The sequence below is a fragment of the Stegostoma tigrinum genome, chromosome 6 (genome assembly GCF_030684315.1).
Source record: "Stegostoma tigrinum isolate sSteTig4 chromosome 6, sSteTig4.hap1, whole genome shotgun sequence".
NCBI lineage: Eukaryota > Metazoa > Chordata > Chondrichthyes > Orectolobiformes > Stegostomatidae > Stegostoma > Stegostoma tigrinum.
The window spans coordinates 16319458-16339720 of NC_081359.1; the positions used below are offsets into that span (position 1 = coordinate 16319458).

A 20263-nucleotide genomic window follows, 5' to 3' on the forward strand; every position below is an offset into this window, starting at 1 on the left:
TCACCCTATCCATGCCCTGCATGGTTTTATAAAATCTCTGTAAGGTCACCCCTCAGCCTCGAATGCTCCTAGGAAAAAGCCCCAACCTATTCAGCTTCTCCCTACAGCTCAAACCTTCCAATCCCGGCAACATCGTTGTAAATCTTTTCTGAACCCTTTCAAGTTTAATATCTTTCCTATAGCAGGGAGACCAGAATTGAATGCAGTATTCTAAAAGTGGTCTAACCAACATCCTGTACAGCCACAGCATGTCACTGCAATTTCTTGACATGAAACAAAGGTTGGGTCAGGCAGTGTCTATAAATTGACTGAGAGAGCGAAAATTAAATTTGAGAAGTATTTGAAGTTTTGATAAGTATGAGCCTGAAAAATATTATTAACAAACGCGTGTTTGAAAAACACAGTAAATAGTAGAAGGAATAGGCCATTCACCCCTTTAAACCTGCTCCGCTATTCAGATGATCATCCAACTCAGGACCCTGGTTCAGTTTTCCCTCCTTACTCTTCCATCCTTTTATCCCTCAGAACTATATCTATCTTGTTCTTGTATGCATGCAATATTTTGCCAACAACCATTCCACAGGCTCACAATTCTCTGGGTGAATAAATTTCTCTTCGTCTCAGTGCTAACTATATTTCCTTAGTCTGTAACCCTGTACTCGCTGCCATCAGAAACAACCTTCCTTTGTTGAACCAGCCTACCTTATTTGTGTTTTATTGGTTTCTATGATACCACTCCTCATTCTTCGAAACACCAGTGAATATAGTCCTAATTGAGCCAGTTTCTGCTCACACATCAATCCTGCCATCCCAGGAATCCGCCTGATAAACCTTTGTCACAGTCCCTCCGTGACTGGATTGTCTTTCCTTAGCTGTTAAGCATTTTAATAAAACTACTTACAATTGTATCAGTATTGTCAAATAGTATCAACTAATATTGATTATGCAGAGCAGGTGCTGGCCTGCTGATATTATTGCAGGACTGTTAATCCAGAGATTCGGGTAATATTCTGGGGGGCCCCTGTTCGAATCCTGCCAGGGGAGATGTTGGAATTTGAACCCAGTCGAAATCTGGAATTAAGAGTCTATTGATTATCCTGAATCTATTGTCAATTATCGGGAAAAGCCCAAATGCTTCGCTCATATCCTTTCGGGAAGGAAACTGCCATCCTTACCTGGTCTGGCCTACATGTGACTCCAGACCTCCAACAATATGGGTGACTTTTAATTCCCCTCTGGGCAATTAGGGATGGCCATGCCAGTGACAGTCCTATCCTGCGAATGAATTTTAAAAAAGCACTTTGAATAAAAGCAGTGAAATTAATAAAGAGCTCACAAGGCAGTTTTAGTGAAGATACAAGAAATGTTGAAGACAAAGCCAGTGGTGTAGACACTCCAATACACATTAAGTTAAATGCGCTGAGACATCGGTCACATTTTTTATGCTGTTGGGATTATTTTAGCAATGGGAAATGTCCAAGAATTGTTTTTTTTCAGTTTTGTTATGCTGTTGAAATGATATTTGCTCTGACTGTGATGTTGCATTGCACATTGGAATCTTTGTTGTTTGACATCATTCATTTTCCATCGCTAAGGATTTAATTACCTAACATCATCTGCTCAAAAATAGCTGCGTATTTGTGTAGAATCAGAATATCCATATCAGAGAAGGTGGCGGTTTAGCCCATCATGTCTATCCCCAACAAGGTGAAGAGATTCAGGGAAGGAATTAAAACGAAATTCAATCCGAGGCAACTGAAGACAGGTGGTGAGTCAAGGAAATTCAGTCACCTGAAAGCCAGAGAATTGGGAGAGCTTAGTGATCTTGGAAGATTGTTAGGTTGAGAGATGTTTTAGAATGAGGGAGCTGGCAATCCATGGAAGGACTTTCAGCGTTTAAGTTGATTTCATAATGTGGAATCATAGAATGATACAATGCAAAAGACGCCCTTCAACTATCATGGCTCCACTATGACTATAGTCATAGCATCACACAGCATGGAAATAGACCCTTTAGTCCAACCAGTCCATGCGGACCATTATCCCAAACTGAACTAGTTCCAGCTGCCTGCGCTTGGCCCGTATCCATCCAAACCTTTCCTATTCATGAAGTTATCGAAATGACTTTTAAATGTTGTACCCACCACTTTTTCTACAGTTCATTCCACACACAAAATATTCCTTGTAAAAAATTTGTCTCTCAAGTCCTTTATAAATCTTTCTCCTCTTACCTGAAAAATATTCTGCCTTGTTTTGAACTCCCCCACCCGAGGGAAAAAACTCCTTGTCATTCACCTTATCTATATACCCCTCATAAACCTTTATACCCCTTTATAAACTGCTACAAGGTCACCCCCTCCCCACCAACCTCCTACACTCCAGTGAAATAAGTCCTAGCCTGTCCAGCCTATCTTTATATCACAGACCTTTTCAAGTATTTCTGCAATTTCCTTTTGAAAGCTATAATGCTTCCATCGTTCCTTCAGGCAGTGTATTCTAGATCTCCACACGTCACTGCATTAAAAAATAAATTGTCCGCTCACCCCTGAATCTTTAAAGATCAGATTAACGTACATCTAAAATGACAGTCATAGCTGTTTTCTACTTTCCGGCATCTGTAGTCTTTTGCTTTTACCTTTTATGTAAAACGACAATTCATTCTTTCAATATAAATTTTTGTTACCATACTTTATTACCTCCCTTAAGTAAGGAGACATGTCAATGCAGTGTGTAGGAAGAAGTAATGTGTAAACTTATTTCGTAATTTTGTATTTTACACAGTCATTATAATTGCTGATTTTTTTTGCTCTTTTGCCATCAGGCACGAGTATCTTCACTGTTTATGAAGCTGCCTCACAGGAAGGCTGGGTGTTCTTCATGTATCGGGCAATTGATAGCTTTCCACGGTGGCGTTCATATTTCTATTTCATCACTTTGATCTTCTTCTTGGCCTGGCTTGTTAAGGTACAGCTGGTGGTCGTAAATGCTACGTGTAACAAACAAGGGAAACATTTTTGTAAATACATCAATTTGTTCCTCTGATACCAGTGCAGAAAACTAACGGCATCATTCATTAGATGCTTTTCCCTTTTCTCATATAAATGTAAGCAACACTATCGCAAGAAAGAGAAAGCTGAAGCAGTTTTCTTTTTAATCCACCGCATCCTTTAAAACAAAATATTGCAACAGCAAGAATTAAAGTTGTGGGTATTCAGTTGTTGAGAAGGGGAAGGAATCTACTGAGACCACCCTTTCAGGCGGGCCAGTATAGACACAATTCCACGTTGGACGAGATGATGGGCTTGTCACATGAATAGTTGAGGACTGTGGCCTCTACCTGATGGAGTTTAGAAGGATGTGAGAAGGGGGGTGTGGGGGTGGGATCTGATTGAAACTTACAGAATACTGAGTGGCCTAGACAAAGTGGACGTGGAGAAGGTCTTTCCACTAGTAGGTGAAACTAAATCACAAGGGCACACCTCAGAATGAAGGGATGGCCCTTTAGAACTGAGATGAAGAGAAATTTCTTCAACCAGAGGGTGGTGATTCTCAATAGACAATAGACAATAGGTGCAGGAGTAGGCCATTCGGCCCTTCGAGCCAGCACTGCCATTCATTATGATCATGGCTGATCATCCACAATCAGAACCCTGTTCCTGCCTTATCCCCATAACCCTTGATTCCACTATCTTTAAGAGCTCTATCCATCTCTTTCTTGAAAGCATCCAGGAACTTGGCCTCCACTGCCTTCTGGGGCAGAGCATTCCATATATCCACCACTCTCTGGGTGAAGAACTTTTTCCTCAACTCTGTTCTAAATGGCCTACCCCTTATTTTTAAACTCTGTCCTCTGTTCTGGACTCGCCCTCAGCGGAAACATTCTTCCTGCCTCCAGACTGTCCAATACCTTAATAATCTTATACGCCTCAATCAGATCCTCTCTCATCCTTCTAAACTCAAGTGTATACAAGCCCAGTAGCTCCAATCTTTCAACACATGATAGTCCCACTGCTGCAGGATTTGACCTCGTGAACCTATGCTGCACTCCCTCGAGCAAGAATGTCCTTCCTCAAATATGGAGACCATATCTGCACACAATATTCCAGGTGCGGTCTCACCAGGAGCTCATTGCCACAGAGGGCTGTAGAGGCCAAGTCATTGAATGTATTTTAGACTGGGACAGAGAGATCCTTGTTTGCAGGGGATCAAGGGCTATGGGGAGGATGCGGGGAAATGAGGTTGAGAAACATGTCAGCCATGATTGAATGGCAGAGCTGACTCCACGGGTTGAATGGTCTAATTCAGTTCGTATCTCTTATGGTGTAACACTGTTTTATTCAAGAAAGGAGGCAGACAGAAAGCAGCAATAAAGATACTGAGTTGAATAATCAGCCATGAACATACTAAGGAGCTGAGTGGCCTACTCCTATTTTCTGAGCTTCTATGAGAATCACTATACCAAGCTGTTGATTGACTAATCTGTGGGACAGTTCTCCCAGTCTGGCACATTTCCCCCAGGTGTTAATAAGGAAGGCTTTGCAGGGTTGATAGGACAGTGGGTGCCTTGTTTTTTTTTTGGTGTCTCGGTCAATGCTGGGTTGGCCCATCTAGTTTCATTTCTGTTATCAGACTTTGTACTGGTTAGTTTAAACTGACTGGCTTGCCAGGCCATTTCAGAAGGCAGTTAAGAGTGAATCAGATTGCCAGCAACCATGGATGGTACAGTGGCACAGTGGTTGGCACTGCTGCCTCTCAAAGACCTGGTTTGGATTCCAGCCTTGGGTGACTGTCTGTGTGGAGTTTGCACTTCCTCCCCGTGTCTGTGTGGGTTTCTGCTGGGTGCTCTGGGTTCCTCACACAGTCCAAGGATGTAAGGTACATTTGCCATGCTAAAAAAAATTGCCCTGTAATGTCCAGGGGTGTGCAGGTTTGGAGGATTAGCCATGGTTTAAAACCCCATGCAGTGTTAATGGGGATGAGGTGTTGGTTGTGTCTGAGTGGCATGTCCTTTGGAGGGTTGGTGCAGACTCAATGGGCTGAATGGCCTCTTCCTGCACTGTAGGGCTCCTGTGGTTGAAATTGCAATCTTTACATCCTTCTTCATCTCAAAATACTAGCACAACCTTTTTCTCATATGCTTATAAGTTTTTGACAATTTTGTTTCTCTCCTTTTCAGAACGTATTCATTGCAGTTATCATAGAGACGTTTGCAGAAATCAGAGTACAGTTTCAACAGATGTGGGGACCAAGAAGCAGTACCACTTCCACTGCCACTACACAGGTGATTTTTCTGCTTGCTACTCATAAATGAAAAATCAAACAACAGCAGCTTCTATTTAGATTGCTTTAGCTATGGTAAATCTGCTATCACAAAGCTCTTCACAGGACCATTATAACAATATTACATTGACACCAAAGGACACAAACTTTGTGACATAAGTTCGAGTTTAACAAGCATCTTAGATTCATAGAGGTCTACAGCATGGAAACAGTCCCTTCGGCCCAACTTCTCCATGCAGCCTAGTTTTCATAATTAAACTAGCCATATTTGTATGCGTTTGGACCATATCCCTCCATACTCACCCCATCCATGTACTTGTCTAAATGTTTCTTAGATGTCAAAATTGTACTCGCTTCCAACACTACCTCCAGCAATCCGTTCCAGACACTCGCCACCCTCTGTGTGAAAAAATGGCCCCTCTCAGTCCTTTTGATGTCTCTCCCCTCTCACCTTAAAGCTATGCCTGCTGGTTTTAGACACCCCTCCCATGAGGAATAGCTGTTAGCTATCTACTTACCTAAGCCTCCCATGATTGAATAGGCCTCTATAGGGGCACTCCTCAGTCTCCTATGCTCCACGAGAAAAAGGTCCCAGTCTATCCAACCTGCCCTTATAACTCAAACCTTCCAATCCAGGTAGCACCCTTGTAAATCTGTTCTGCATTCTCTCTAGTTTAATAATACCCTTTGTATAGTAGGGTGACCGGAACAGCACGCGTTAGTACTCCAAATATGGGCTCACCAACATTTTGTACCACTGCAACGAGGTGCCCCAGTTCTTATACTCAAATGCTCTGACTGATGAATAGGGGGAAGAGAGACACAATGAGGTTTAGTGAGGAGTTTCGGACTTTTGTATCCTGACAGCCAAAAGTGGGGTCTCCAGTGATTAAACAATTAAAAGTAGGAGCGCGAGTGAGAATTCGAAGGAACACATATCATGCAAGATAATTGGGCAGGAGGAGTTTACAGGGATAGGGAAGGACAAGACATTTCAAAAGATGGATGAGAAATCCAAGGTCGAGGTGATTCCAACCCAGGAGCCAACACTGGGGGGCACTGTGGCTTGGTGGTCAGAACTGCTGCCTCACAGCTCCAGGACCCGAGTTCGATTCCACCCTCGGGTGACTGTCTGTGTGGAGTTTGCACATTCTCTCCATGTCTGTGCGGGCTTTCTCCGGGTGCTCCAGTTTCCTCCCATAGTCCAAAGATGTGCAGGTTAGGTGGATTGGCCATTGCAAATTACCCATAGTGTCCAGGGATGTACAGGTTAGTTGGATTAGTCATGGGAAATGCAGGGTTACAAGTCTAGGGCAGGGGAATGGGTCTGGATGGGATGCTGTTTGGAGAGTCAGTATGGACTTGATGGGCCACATGGCCTGCTTCCACACTGCAGGGATTCTATGATAGGTCAGTGAACATGATGATAGGTGAGTGGTGCCTGGGAAAGGTTAGGAAATGGACTGTTGAAAAAGTTCAAATTTATAGAAGGGATGAGGTGTGAGACCAGCTCAGAGAGCATTAGCATAGTTTGTGTCTAGAGTTAACAAGAATGAATGAGGGTTTCAGCAGCTGATGAACAGAGAAATAGATGGGTATTGGAAATTGGTGAAGGACAACTCATGGGTTTGGCTGACATTCAGGCCCAATAAGTCAGCAAGGATCAAAATGGCCTGTCAACATTCAAAGCAGTTTCTCCAAATAAATTACTCCAAGGGTATATTGGAGCTAGTGCTTGTCATGTTGATTTAATACCACACATAACCATAATGAAATTAAGCATGTTTTCTTACAAAGTTGTTATTGAGGTGGCGACATCACTGGCAAGGCCAGCATTTGTTGTCCATCCCAAGTTACTCTTGAGCCAGAGCTGGTGGGTTACCACCTTGAACTGCAGTTCTTCATGTGGTCTGAGTGCAGACACAATGCTGTTAGAGAGGGAGTTCCAGGATTTTGACTCAGTGACCATGAAGAAACAGTAATTTAATTCCAGCTCAGGATGGTGAGTGGCATGGAAGGGAATTTACCAAGTATCCGATGCCCTTTTCCTTCCAGATGGTAGAGTTTATGGAGTTGAAAGGTACAGTTTTGAGAAAGACATTGCTCACACCTTTGATGATTGGAGTTGGGACATCGTGTTGATGTTGCAGGGGACATTGGTGAGGCCTGTTCTGGAATATTGTGTCCAGTTCTGGTGGCAGTGTTATAGGAAGGATTTTATTAAGTTGGATAGGGTTCAGGAAAGATTTACCAGGATGTTGCTGGGAATGGAGAGCTTGAGTTAGAAAGAAAGGCTGAATAGGCTGGGACATTTTTCACTAGAGCGTATGAGGCTGAAGGGTGACCTTATAGATGTTTATAAAATCATGAGAGGGATGAATAAGATGAATGGCAGGTGTCTTTTCCCGAGGATGGGGGATTTCAAGACTAGGGGGGCATGTTTTTAACATGAGAGAAGAAAGATTTTAAAAAGACATGGGGGACAGTTTTTATTTATGTCGTGTGTGGTTCATGTGTTGATTGGACTTCCAGAGGAAGAGGTGGATGTGCAGATACAGTTACAATGTTTAAATGACATTTAGATAAGTACATGAATAAGAAGTGTTTGGAGGGATATGGGCCAAGCACAGGTAAGTTGGACTGCTTTAGTTTGGGATAATGGACAGCACGGATTGGTTGGACCACAGTGTCTGTTTCCATGGTGTATGACTCTAAGTGTTAGTTCACCAATTGCAATGCCAGTGAATGCCACTGGGAAGTAAAGACACATTCTTGTTGAGAACTGTCATTGCCTGTCTCCTGTGTGCTGTAACTTGTTACTTGTCACGTATCATCCCAAATGGTGATAATGACAGTGTAAAATTCCCTGGATGCACAAGTGGAAAGATTTCATTTTTAGAAAGTGGGAATGAAATGCTGTTATCATTAAAAGTGACGTTGAACCAGTTAGATTGTTGTTTAGAGCACAACTGGTTCATCTGTGCTTTTTTGGTGGATGAAAACATGTCATTCTTACCTAGCCTAGGGCTCTAGTGTGACTCCAGTCCCACACCAGTGCAATTGACTATTAGCTGCACTTTGAAGTAATCTACTGCATCAGGGGAAACTAAAGATGGGCAATAAATGCCACCTTAGGCAGTAAAACTCTCATCCCAGAATGAATATCAAAACATCCAGTGTACAAATTTTCCTTCGCATGTCTCACTACTCCCTATTTGAGTAGTTCTCCCAGACTTCTTTCACAGCTGAATGTTTAGCAAGTGGTATTATAGATATTCAGAACTCAGTTTGAGGGTTTGTAAAAATGTTGGAATAATTACTTTTCTGGATCTCTACCACGGTCTCCCTCACTACATCTAGCAGGTACTCTCAGCAGTACAAGTGAGTCGGCTTTCACATAACTAGCGACTGTAAATTATAGTTTTTCACACTCTAATGGATAACTGTAATTTAGTTTCATTGGTCGTCAGTTACATTTTCATGTCATGGGTATGATATTGAATTTTACTGCCTAAAATCCTGCCACTGAGATGTCAAAAAAGAAAAGCATGTTGAAATTGCTTCGTATTCTGAAACACAAGAATATACTTACAAACCCAGTTTTTAAGTAGATTATCAAACTGTGGGGTGGTCATTTATATTTGAGAATGGTGTTCTTTTATTTACACAGAATCTTGAATATAATAAAATGTCCCGATAGGCTTAACATGAGCAATTATCAAATTAAGTGTGACACTGAACGACAAAGAGAGATTCTGGCGACCGTAAGACATCGGATCAAAAGAAGGCCATTTAGCCCTTCAAAACTGCTCCGCCGTTCAATGAGATCATGACTGACCTGATAATCCTCAACGCTACATTTGTGTCGTTACCCCACATCCCTTGACTCCCTTGCTGATTTAAAAATTTCTCTGTCTCAGACTTATGTATTCTCATGGGCCCACCCTTGAGCCTTCTGCAGTCAAGAATTTCACAGATTTACTACCCACTGAGAGAAGGAATTGTTCTTCATCCCTCACCAATGGATGATCCTTTACTGTGAGATTATGCCCTCTGGACATAGACACTCCCACAATCATAAACAGCTTCTCCATTTTCACCCTGTCAAGGTGCCTAAAAGTCATGTGTTTCCATAAGGCCTCTGCTCATTCTTCTAAACTTTAGTAAGTACAGGTCCAGCCTACTCAACCACTCCTCATAAAACCCATCCATACCCAGGTCCAAGATAATAAAATGTGAGGCTGGATGAACACAGCAGGCCAAGCAGCATCCCTGAGATGCTGCTTGGCCTGCTGTGTTCATCCAGCCTCACATTTTATTATCTTGGAATCTCCAGCATCTGCAGTTCCCATTATCTCTCATACCCAGGTCCAACTTGGCGAACCTTCTCTGGACTGCGACCCGTGCCAGTGTATCTTTCTTTGCATAAGTGAACCAAAACTCTTCCTGGTATTTTAGGTGTGGTCTATCTAGTGCCTTGTATAATCTTAGGAAGATTTCACTTTTTTTCTGTTTTCCTTTGATATTTCCAGCATGCACAGTTCTTTAACAGTTCTGTAGCAACACAAATGTTACATTTATGACATTTAAGTATAGTAGTTATGTCTGAATAGCTATCGTGTATGTTTTAGGTCTATTTTCCTATCTCCTTTGTGTGTGACTGACTTTGTCAGACATCTAGCAGGTAAGTCTGTCAACTGGCAAAGAATATATGGAACAGTAACCCCGAACTGCTAACTCTCAAAGTTCAAATTAGACGATGGCCTGGTGACATTACTACTAGACTGTTAATCCAGAGACACAGCTAATGTTCTGGGGATGTGGGTTCAAATCCCACCGTGGCGGCTGGTGGAATTTGAATTCATGACTGTGAATCCATTGTCAATTGTCAGGAAAAGTCCATCTGGTTGACTAATGTCCTTTAGGGAAGGACCTCACTTGGTCTTGCCAACATATGACTCCAGACCCCATACCAATGTGGTTCAGTCATAAATGCCCTCCAGGGCAATTAGCGATGGGCAATAAGTGCTGCCTAGCCAGTGATGCCCTCATCCCGTGTGTGAATAAAGAGGGGGAAAAAGAGTTGATCATGCCCCAAGAGCAAAAAGGCAAAATTGTAAAAATTCTCAAACTCATCCCTGAATCACTCTACTTCTGGTTTTGACAAAATTGAGGAGGACACTTGTGCCCCACAGGCAAGTAAGACAATGAGCCGAAGAATTAATGGAAAGGACCAGGAATGCCTCTTTATTAGAGAATTGGTTATACAGTTTGAACATCTGTCAAGGTGCCTAAAAATCATGTGTTTCCATAAGGCCTCTGCTCATGCTTCTAAACTTGAATAAGTACAGTTCTAGTCTACTCAACCATTCCTCATAAAACCCGTCCATACCCGGGTCCAACCTGGTGAACCTTCTCTGGACTGAGCTACCAAGCCTGAACTACCACAGCCAGTACAGGGACTGACTGCACAGCAGTAGTATTGTGAAATGTCACACTGCAGCCATCAGGACAACTGAGCTAACTGACCCCCACAGCCCATAGGCAACTACCCTGTCAATGCAATTACCAGGTGGCAAATCTGTTGAAAGCATTTTGAGATATCCTGCAGATGGAGCCTGCAAAAAGCCTCGTCTGCTATTCATAAATTCCTTCACTCTGTTCCCGGCACTGAGTACGTATTGAGGCCAATCCTTTTTTATGTGTCAGGGCATTAACACTGTGGAACAATTGCTCAACCTACTTCGCTTATTCCACGAAAAGGGATTTTACCATGTAGTGTGAGGCCATTCAGCCCATTGTGTCTGTAGTAGCACTGTGAAATAGTCACCTAGTTAGTCCCATTTTCCTCACTTCTTTGCCCATAAGCCTTTTTTATTATGTTTTTAAATATTTACCTATCTTGCTTTTCAAATGTTGAAATGACTTCCACTGCCTTTTCAGAATGCATACTCCAGATAAGAACAACTTGCTGTGTTTAAAAAAAAACAAAATTCTCCTCGTGTCTCCCTCTCATCCTTAATTGGAATTAAGGACCTATGTCCTCTGGTTACCACTCCTTTGTCACTGGAAACTTTTTTTTAAATTTACTCTATTAGAGCTCCTCATTGTTTTGGATGTCTCCATTAATTCTCAGCTAGAAGAAGAGCAATCCAGCTTCTTCAGCTCATAAAGCCCCTGAAGTGTGGAAGCAGGCCATTCAGGCCCTCCAAAGAGCATCCCACCAGACCCTATCCCTGTAACCCTGCATTTCTCATGGCTATTCCTCTTAGCCGACACATCCCTGGTCACTAGGGGTGATCCATGCAGACATGGGGAGAATGTGCAAACTGCACACAGACAGCCACCCAAGGCTGGAGTTGAACTGGATCGTTGCCGCCGTGAGGCCTTAGACCTAACCGCTGAGCCACCGTGATGTCCAAGCTACCACTGAAATAACTTCTACTGTCCTTTCAGACAGCACATCTAGACATTACACTTTCCAGATACTACATATAACTAAATTCCATTATCCCTGGTGCCATTCTAGTAAATGACTCACTTAACCTTGGAAATATTGTAAAAATCATTGAATCCGTGCACTATTTTCAGGTTTCAGTATTTAAAGCGTGTATATTGGTGAACAGCATTGCCTTTTTTGTGCAGATGTTTCACGAAGATGCAACTGGTGGATGGCAACTGGTAGCAGTGGACATGAATAAGCCCCAAGGTAGAGCCCCAGCATGCTTACAGGTATGACTGCAATTCCTGTTTAACAAATATGCAGTTCCTCTCAAATTAGGATTTTTGGAATAAAGTCTGCTACAAGCAACAACAGTTTGCATTTATTTCGTAACTTTAACAAAGCGAAACATCCCAAGATGCTTCACAGGAATGATTATGAAAGAAAATTTGGCACAGAACCACAGAAGGATCTATGAAGACAGGTGGTTAAAAGCTTGGGTCAAAAGTGTCCAGGAGGGACTTAAAGAAGGAAAGAGCAAAGTGGAGGGGCTTGAACGAAATCTGTGCTTGAAACATGCAGTAAGGCAAACAAATAATGTCTATACCGTTGTGTTAGGTAAATAGTTTGAAACCAGTAGGAATGTATGTTGTGTAAATTTCTCCTCTGGGAGGAAATTTTGCTCTGTGAATTTCTCCAGATTGCTTCTCAGTACTCTCCCTGATCGCCAGTGGGAGTTGGGTCCTTGAAGAATGAACTGAATACTGCTAGTTTTTTGCTTTGATGAATAGAATTGTATAGCACAAAAGGATGCCATTGGACCACCGTGTCTGTTCCAGCTCTGTGATCGAACTCACCAATTCATGTCTCCCTGCTTTTTCCCATATGGTGAAGCCCTGCAATGTTTCTCTTTAGCGAATAATTATCCAATTGTCTTTTGAATGTTCCATTTGAAATCTCCTTCTATCACCTCACCAGGCAGCCCATTCCAAATGACAACAGGCTCGAAGGAAGTGCTTTTTGTATCAATAAGTAGGTGGATTCAGGAAAATCCTCACTTTTAACAACTTGCTGTTAGTATGTTGTCCACCTGAATTTTTTTTCCTTTTTTTTTGATTTTAGGAATGTCATCCACTATCACCGGTTTTCCAATCTTTCCACAAGTGAACCTCCAGTGCTTTTAGGTTTGTAATACTTTTTTCAGGGCAGACATTTTAATACTATACCAAATACTATACAACACATCAAGTGGCCATTTGGCCCAGCTGGTCCCTGTCAGAATTCTGTACTTCAGATAAGCCTCTTGTACCACTGTTCATCTCACCCTATCAGCAAATTCATCCCTTTATTTTTCTTTCATGTTTATCCAGCTTTCCCTTAAATAGTTATATGTTATTCACATGAATGTATGATTTAGGATCAGGATTAGGTTATTTTGTCCATTTGAGCTTGTACTACCAGTCAGCTGATCTGATTACTGCCAATCCTCCACATTCTGGCCTACCACTGCTAATCTTCAGCTCCTTTGTAATTGAGAAGCTATCTATCTCTGCTTTGAAAATGTGCAGTGAATCTGGGACTATCACCCTCTGAATGAGAGACTTTCACTGACTCACTGGCCCACTGAGAGAAAAATGTCTCCTCATTTCTGCCTTAAATGAGAGGTACTTAATTTTTAAACCATGCTGCCTAGCTCCAGCTTCTCTGATAAGGGGAAACACCCTTTCTATCCACCTGGTTAAATCTCCTCAGGATCTTCTGTTTCGGTAAGATGATTAATCATGCTTTTAAACTCCAATGGATATGGATCCAAAGTGTTCAGCCTTTCCTCCTATCATAATCCCTACCTCATCGCAATTGTCAATCAAGTGAACCTTTTCGAGATTGTTTCTAACAGATTTCTATTCTTTCTTAAAGAGGAGACCAAAATTACACATGGTATACCAGATGTGATCTCCTAATGCTCTGTACAATTGTAGCAAAACTTTCCTACTTTTACATTTCATTCCCCTTGAAATAAATGACAATTGCCTTCCTAATCACTTGCTGTACTTGCATCCTAACTTATGATTCCTGTGCCAGGATGCCCAATATAATGCTTTTCATCCTACCAAAGTGGCCACGTTTGCACTTTCCCGTATTATACACCATCTGTCACACTTTTTCCCACCCACTTAAACTACTTGTATCACTTTGCAGACTGTTATGCCTTCTTCTAAACCTACTCTTCTTAACAATCTTTGTGCCATCAGCAAATTTATTTAGTGTACATTCAGTCCCTTCATTCAAGTTATTGACGTGATTTGTAAATATTTGAGGTCCCAATACTAATCCTTAGGGCAGTTTATTTGTCACATCACAACTTGAAAATGACTGATTTATACCTACTCTGTCTCTTGTTCACTAACCAGACCTCTGTCTGTCTGTGCTAGCACTCTCTATTCATCCATTTTCTACAGTAACCTTTGATGTGACATCTTGGCAAGACCCTCTGGAAATCTACGTATAGCACATCCACAGGTTCCCAGTTATCCACATTGTTAGTTGCTTCTGCAAAGATCTCCAATAAATAAGTCAAGCATGATTTGCCTTTCCCAAAACCCAGGTTAACTCTGGATTGCATTAATGTTTTCGAAGTGCATTACTCTAATCACCTTGGCAATTTTTAGTGTTTTCCTGCTGTTAAGCTAAAAGACCTATAGTTGCATGCTTTCTATCTTTCTCCTTTCTTGAATACAGTGCTTCATTCATCAATTTGCAATCTAATGGGACCATTCTAAAAATCAGGGTATTTTGGAAAATTAAAGCCAATGTATTCATGATCTCCACCAACACCATAAAACACTAAGATGAAGTCCTTCAGAACCTGGGGACTTGTCAGAATTTAGTTCCAGTAATTTCCTTAGTACACTTTTTCTGGTGATTGTAATTATTTTAAGCTCCTTTCCCTTCATCATCCCCTAGACCCCTCCTCCTCAATTCATGATTAATTCTGCAATGTTATTTGTTTCCTTTGGAAAGAAGACAGTGATAAGACATCTGTTAAATTCATCTGCTATTTTCTTATATTCTATTATTAATTACTTAGATACATTCTCTGGAGGATGAACAGTAACTTGTTTTCTTAGATATATCACACCTCACTGGGTAGTTGGAAATCAAGCCCACTGTTCTCAGAATCAGCACATTGGTTAAAGATTTTATAAAAATACACAAAGTTGCCCAATTTGCATATCATTTTGGACCAGTGTTAATAGAAAATCCAGCCCAGGTTTCCATACTTAGTAGAGATTACTATTTATTATAAATAAAAAGATTCTAGCTACATGTAAGGAACTAAACTGTACTAGTTAAAACTCTAACCCTGTTATAAAACTCCTCCTACATGCACAGACAGGCAAAACAAAATTGATGTTGCGGATGAAGGGCAAGATTAGGAAGGCAGATCAATGGTCCATACCCACAGGATTCACTGAGATGAAGCCTTAATTTATCAGGACTAGCTATTCATTGATCTCTCTCTTCCAGGTACTTTTCATTTGCAGTGTACCTGCATAATCACAAGATATCATAATCACAGTGCAACTGATGCACAACGCATAAAATCTCTGACTTATTGGTCAAACGCAACAGCTTACTGCAACTAATGTGGGAAAATGAACAGGCTTTCTTCAGGCTTTAGGTATTGTTTACTGTCAAGAGAAAGACACACTCCCCCTTCCAAAGATCCAAAGGCTTCTGAACATATTGTTCAAACTCCCAAGCCATTCATGTCTTGGAGTGAATCACATAGTTGTTGATAGCAGAAGGCCTTTACTATTGACAACTGATCACCAAGCCACAGACCATTGAGTGACTTGTTGCCAGCAGAATCTCCCTCACACGCGCCCCCAATTACAGCCCATTTGCAGAAACCATGCCCCTCCCCCACTGCTTGAACAAGCAATAATGTAAACAGCAATAACTATGAGTAACCAGATTTTAAGAAATGCAGCAATCCCCTCCACAATCCTTGGCTCTTACAACAGTCCTTTTCTATTTTAATCCACGATCAAAAATGCAGAAAGTTATAGATGTATATTCTTTACAAATAGCTGTACAAACTCTTACTATCATTTTTTAAAATTTCCAGCTAGTTTTCTCTTCTACTGTACTTTATTCATTCCCATTAACCTTTGTAGTCATCCTTTACTGTTCTTTATATTCTGCCAAATCTTCTGGCCTTTAAGACATCTCTGCAGAATTATATACTCTTTTATTCAGTTTGACGTTACTGTCTTTTACTTTTTTATTAAGCTACAGATACAATGTCTTAAACTCTTTCTTAATCACTGGAATGTATCTTCTGATATTCTGAAGTAGCTTCTTAAATGTCTGCTGCTGCATCTCAAACTTATTCCTTAGCCTACTTTCCTGGTTCACTTTAGCCAGTTTATACATTATGCCCTAATATTTGTCTTAAATTTAAACACTAGTCTTAAATTAACTTTTCCTTCCCTCAACCCAAAGATGAAATTCTCCATCAAGTTGTGATCACTGCTATTGAGCACTACACATGCTCTGAGTTCATTGCTGAGTCTTGTCTCATTCCACCTATCAGATCTAGAACAGTTGATTTTAAGAATATGCTGTTCTATAAAACTGATTTGACACCCAACCCTGAATTCCTCATCCAGGCCACCTTTGCTGTTCTGATTAGTCAAAATTTTGTGTGTAAATTTGAGGTACCCATAACGATCACTGTGTCTTTCTCACAGGCCCTCATTATTTCTTCTTGTGTACCCCATCTATAAACCACATCCATGAATACTCAACTTTTACTCTTATTCACCTCTTCGCAAATTGAATCTATGCATTGACCCCTAGAACCGAGGCCTAGAACTGTAGCAATGTCAGCTTTAATTAGAATTATCTCTCCACCTTTACCTAGCTTTTTGTCTTTCTCGAATACCATTTACCCTTGAATTATCAGGTCCACACACTTGTCATCTTGCAGCCATGACCCTAGAATGGCCATCAGATCCTATATATTTCTTTCTGTTTCTGCTGTCAGTTCATCTGCTGTGGTATCAATGCTTACATGCATTCAGATACAGAGCTTTTTATTGTATTCGTTTCAACCAATTTTTGAGTAGGAAGTTCCACACTATTACCACTCTATGGGTAAAGAGAGCTCCCAGCCAGATTTATTAGTGTCTGTTTTATGTTGATAGCCAAGAGTTTTGATATCCATGTGGAACTATCATCTCAATCTCTGCTTTATCAAAATACGGGTGCAGCATTGAGCAGACTGAGATGTGAGTTGCATTACATTTATCAAATGGAAACTTTCCACTGACATTGTTGGTTTAATTACAATAATGAGACACGGCTGGCAGGGGATGTTGAGGTAATATGAAGCCAAGCATATCAGCAAGGTCAAGAATAGAATAAAATGTATGTTGATGTTATGAAAGAATATTTTTCAAGGCATCTTCATTATTATATTCATTTGGATAGCTTTGGATTCTGAAAAATAGCCTGTGGTTACTTTTGCACAAGACAGTATGAATCTATCTAATTTATTCTTGTAAATGTAATTGTGCTGATGCAATTACACTCTGTCAGTTTATGTTGCAGTTCTATAAATTTAATCAACTTCAAAAAGAAAATCTTAAAAATAATTCTAAATAGGTGATTTGCTTTGATCTTCACTGTGTTCGCCATCTATTCAATGCCCTCTCAATTTTACCTTAAGATATTGCCGTCACTGCCTGTTCAGTAAAGTATTCAAATGCAATAACCTTAGTCAGTCCTCACACTGGAGTTGCTGTCTGAGCCACTGCCTGTTTCCTGTATTTTCGGCTTTTAGTTCAGATCTCCAGCTCTTGCAAAGTTTTTTCTTAAATGCTAACAATAAAAGTTCATGCATTTCCTGTGCTAATTTGTTAACTGAAACAAGTATACCCAATGTCAACAATGATAAATTGAAAGTCTTCAGATTGAACCGAATTTACAGCAAAGAAAGGGTTGAATCGGCTCTTGTTGTTTACTCTTCACGCGTGCCCTCTTCCATCCACTTTATCTCACATACCTCGAGCAAATGCTTCTATTCCTTTCTCCATTGTGTCTTGATCTCGATTCCCCATAAGTTTGACTAAGATATTCACTTTAATCATTCGGTGTGGTTGCAAGTTCCACATTATCACCACTCACAGAATCAAAGAATTGCTACATTGCATGAGGCCAGTCAGCCCCTTGTTTCTGCACTGGCTATCTGACTGAGCATTATGATTTTGTATCATTCTCTTGCCTTCCTGCTACAATATTGCTTCTGTTCAAGTAATCATCATCTTATACCCTCTTGAATGCTCCAATTGAACCTGCCTCCTCTATACTCCCATCAGTGTATTCCAGTTCTGGTATCCCTCACAAATGGAAGCACCATTTTCTCTATAAGAAGCCTGTTAACTCCTTTGTAGTTTTAAAGATCTCTGTCAGGTAATCTCCTCAATCTTCTCTTTTCCAGTCTGTTCAGTCTTTCTTTATAGTTATAACCTGTAAGTTCTTGAATGTCATGACATTTTAAGCCCGCATCCAGGTATGTTTTAAAGGTTGTGAAGCTTCCCACCTCAATTACCGTCCAAGGCAGTGCATTCCAGATTCCCACCACCCTCAGGATATGAAGAAAATGTCCTCAAATCCCCTCTAAACCTCCTGCCGTTCACCGCAAACGTTTTCTCCTTTGTTATTGACCCTTCCGCCAAGAGGAACAGCTGTTTTCGGTCCACTCTATCCATGCCCTCCATAATCTTATGCCCTTCAATCAGGACCCCTGTCCGATTTCTCTGCGCCATAGAGAGAAACCCAAATTTACCCAGCCTCTCTCCATAGCTAAACAGTGTTACCCCAAACAACTGCCCCAATGTAACCTCCCTGCTCATATGCTCTATACCACAGCTGATAAAGACAAGTGTCCCTATGCCTTCTTAACTACCCTTTGACCTGTCCTGACACCTTCAGGAAAGTATAGACAAGCACTCCAAAATCCCTCTGCTCTTCTAAGCTTCCTAATCTCCTGCCATTGATTGAGTTTTCACTTGCCATGTTATTTCTTCCAAAATGCACCACTTCACACATATCAGTATTATATTCCATCTACCCACTTAACCAATCTGCCTGTAGCCTCCTGTAAATCCAAATCTTCTTCCTCACTGTCAACCACCTGTCAGTCTTTGCGTCATCCACATATATCTTATCATCCTCCCCCATATTTGCTTCTATATCATTTATATATGTGTCACAAACAATTAGGGACGCACCTGGTTATGTTTGGTATACTTGAAAAGCGTGGCAAAGCAGGACTGTTCCCCTTTGGTAGATTAATGGGAGGTTTAATAGAGTTGCTCTAAATTAGGCCAGTTTTGATGGAGCAAATCTGAAGAAATGCTTTGTGTGAACAGCAGGGTCAGTAACCAGAGGGTCACAGATTTGAGGTGATCTGCAGAAGAATCTGTGGGGTGATGGGAATTTATTTATCTCAATGAATTGTCATGATCTGGAACGTGCTGCTTAAAAAGGCAGTGGAAGCAGATTAAATAGGAATTTCAAAAGAGAATTGCATAAATATTCAAGAAGAAAACACTTGCGGGGGTATGGGAAAAGAGCAGGGGGAGTAGGGCTAACTGTTCAGCTCTCTCAGAGATCCAGAACAGGCTCAATGGGTCTGAATGGCTCCCTTCTGTATTGTATCAGTGTAAGGTTAGGGTAAAACACTCCAGGAGTTCTCCCAGGTACCTGACTACAATCAGTTGTTTTCTCGGAATCAATGCATTTGGTTCACTGTTCCAAATGACTTGCTGACCAGTTTGAAAACAGTAATCTTCACAGATCTGACCCAGACCAATCTGCCTCTGTTTTATAATCCAAATCCCAAAAATAACACTTTCCCTCACAATGTAAATGGATAAAATAAGAATATGAAAGAAATGTTGCATGAAACTTATGCTCTGTGTTCCAGGCCACTGAAAAATGCCTAAAGCATAAGAATTAATCATATTCAATTACATCTTACAAAGAACTGAATATGGCATGACCGAATCTAAAGGCTGAGCAAAAACAATTGGGTTCCCAGTTATAACCAGAATAAAAACAATCTACAGAGCAAGATGCTTGATGTTGTTCTGATGACTTGATGACAGCCTCCCCATAAAAAAAATGTGAGAGTTACTTGTATTCCCATAGAATCTTTCATGACCTAGGATGTTCCAATTAAAGATGTTTTTTGAAGTTGCATCACACAACATACATGTAATGCATGAAGTATTGCAGCCAATTTACATACTGCAAGCTCTCTCAGACAAAGATATGATGGTGATCAAATAAGCTGTTTGTGATGTTAATTGAAGTATACACATATGAGCCAGGGCACTAGGAAGAATTCCTCTGCAGTTCTTTGAAGTAATGGCCATACAATGTTTTCTCAAAGGCAAATCATGCAGATGAGATACTTGCCCCAATCAGTCAAGGCATTGAATACAGGAACAAGGAGGTTATCATAAG

General features: G+C 40.9%; 1 protein-coding gene across 3 annotated transcripts in view; it reads left to right on the forward strand.

Moving 5' to 3' along the window:
• The window catches only part of nalcn (sodium leak channel, non-selective), a 226952-nt gene that overhangs the window by 38753 nt on the left and 167936 nt on the right, over positions 1 to 20263 (forward strand). For all 3 annotated transcript variants that reach the window (XM_059646460.1, XM_059646459.1, XM_059646461.1), the window contains exons 8-10: positions 2822 to 2964; positions 5177 to 5281; positions 11926 to 12012. In XM_059646460.1, the coding sequence (XP_059502443.1) occupies positions 2822 to 2964; positions 5177 to 5281; positions 11926 to 12012 (335 nt within the window). The remainder of the gene's footprint in view (positions 1 to 2821; positions 2965 to 5176; positions 5282 to 11925; positions 12013 to 20263) is intronic.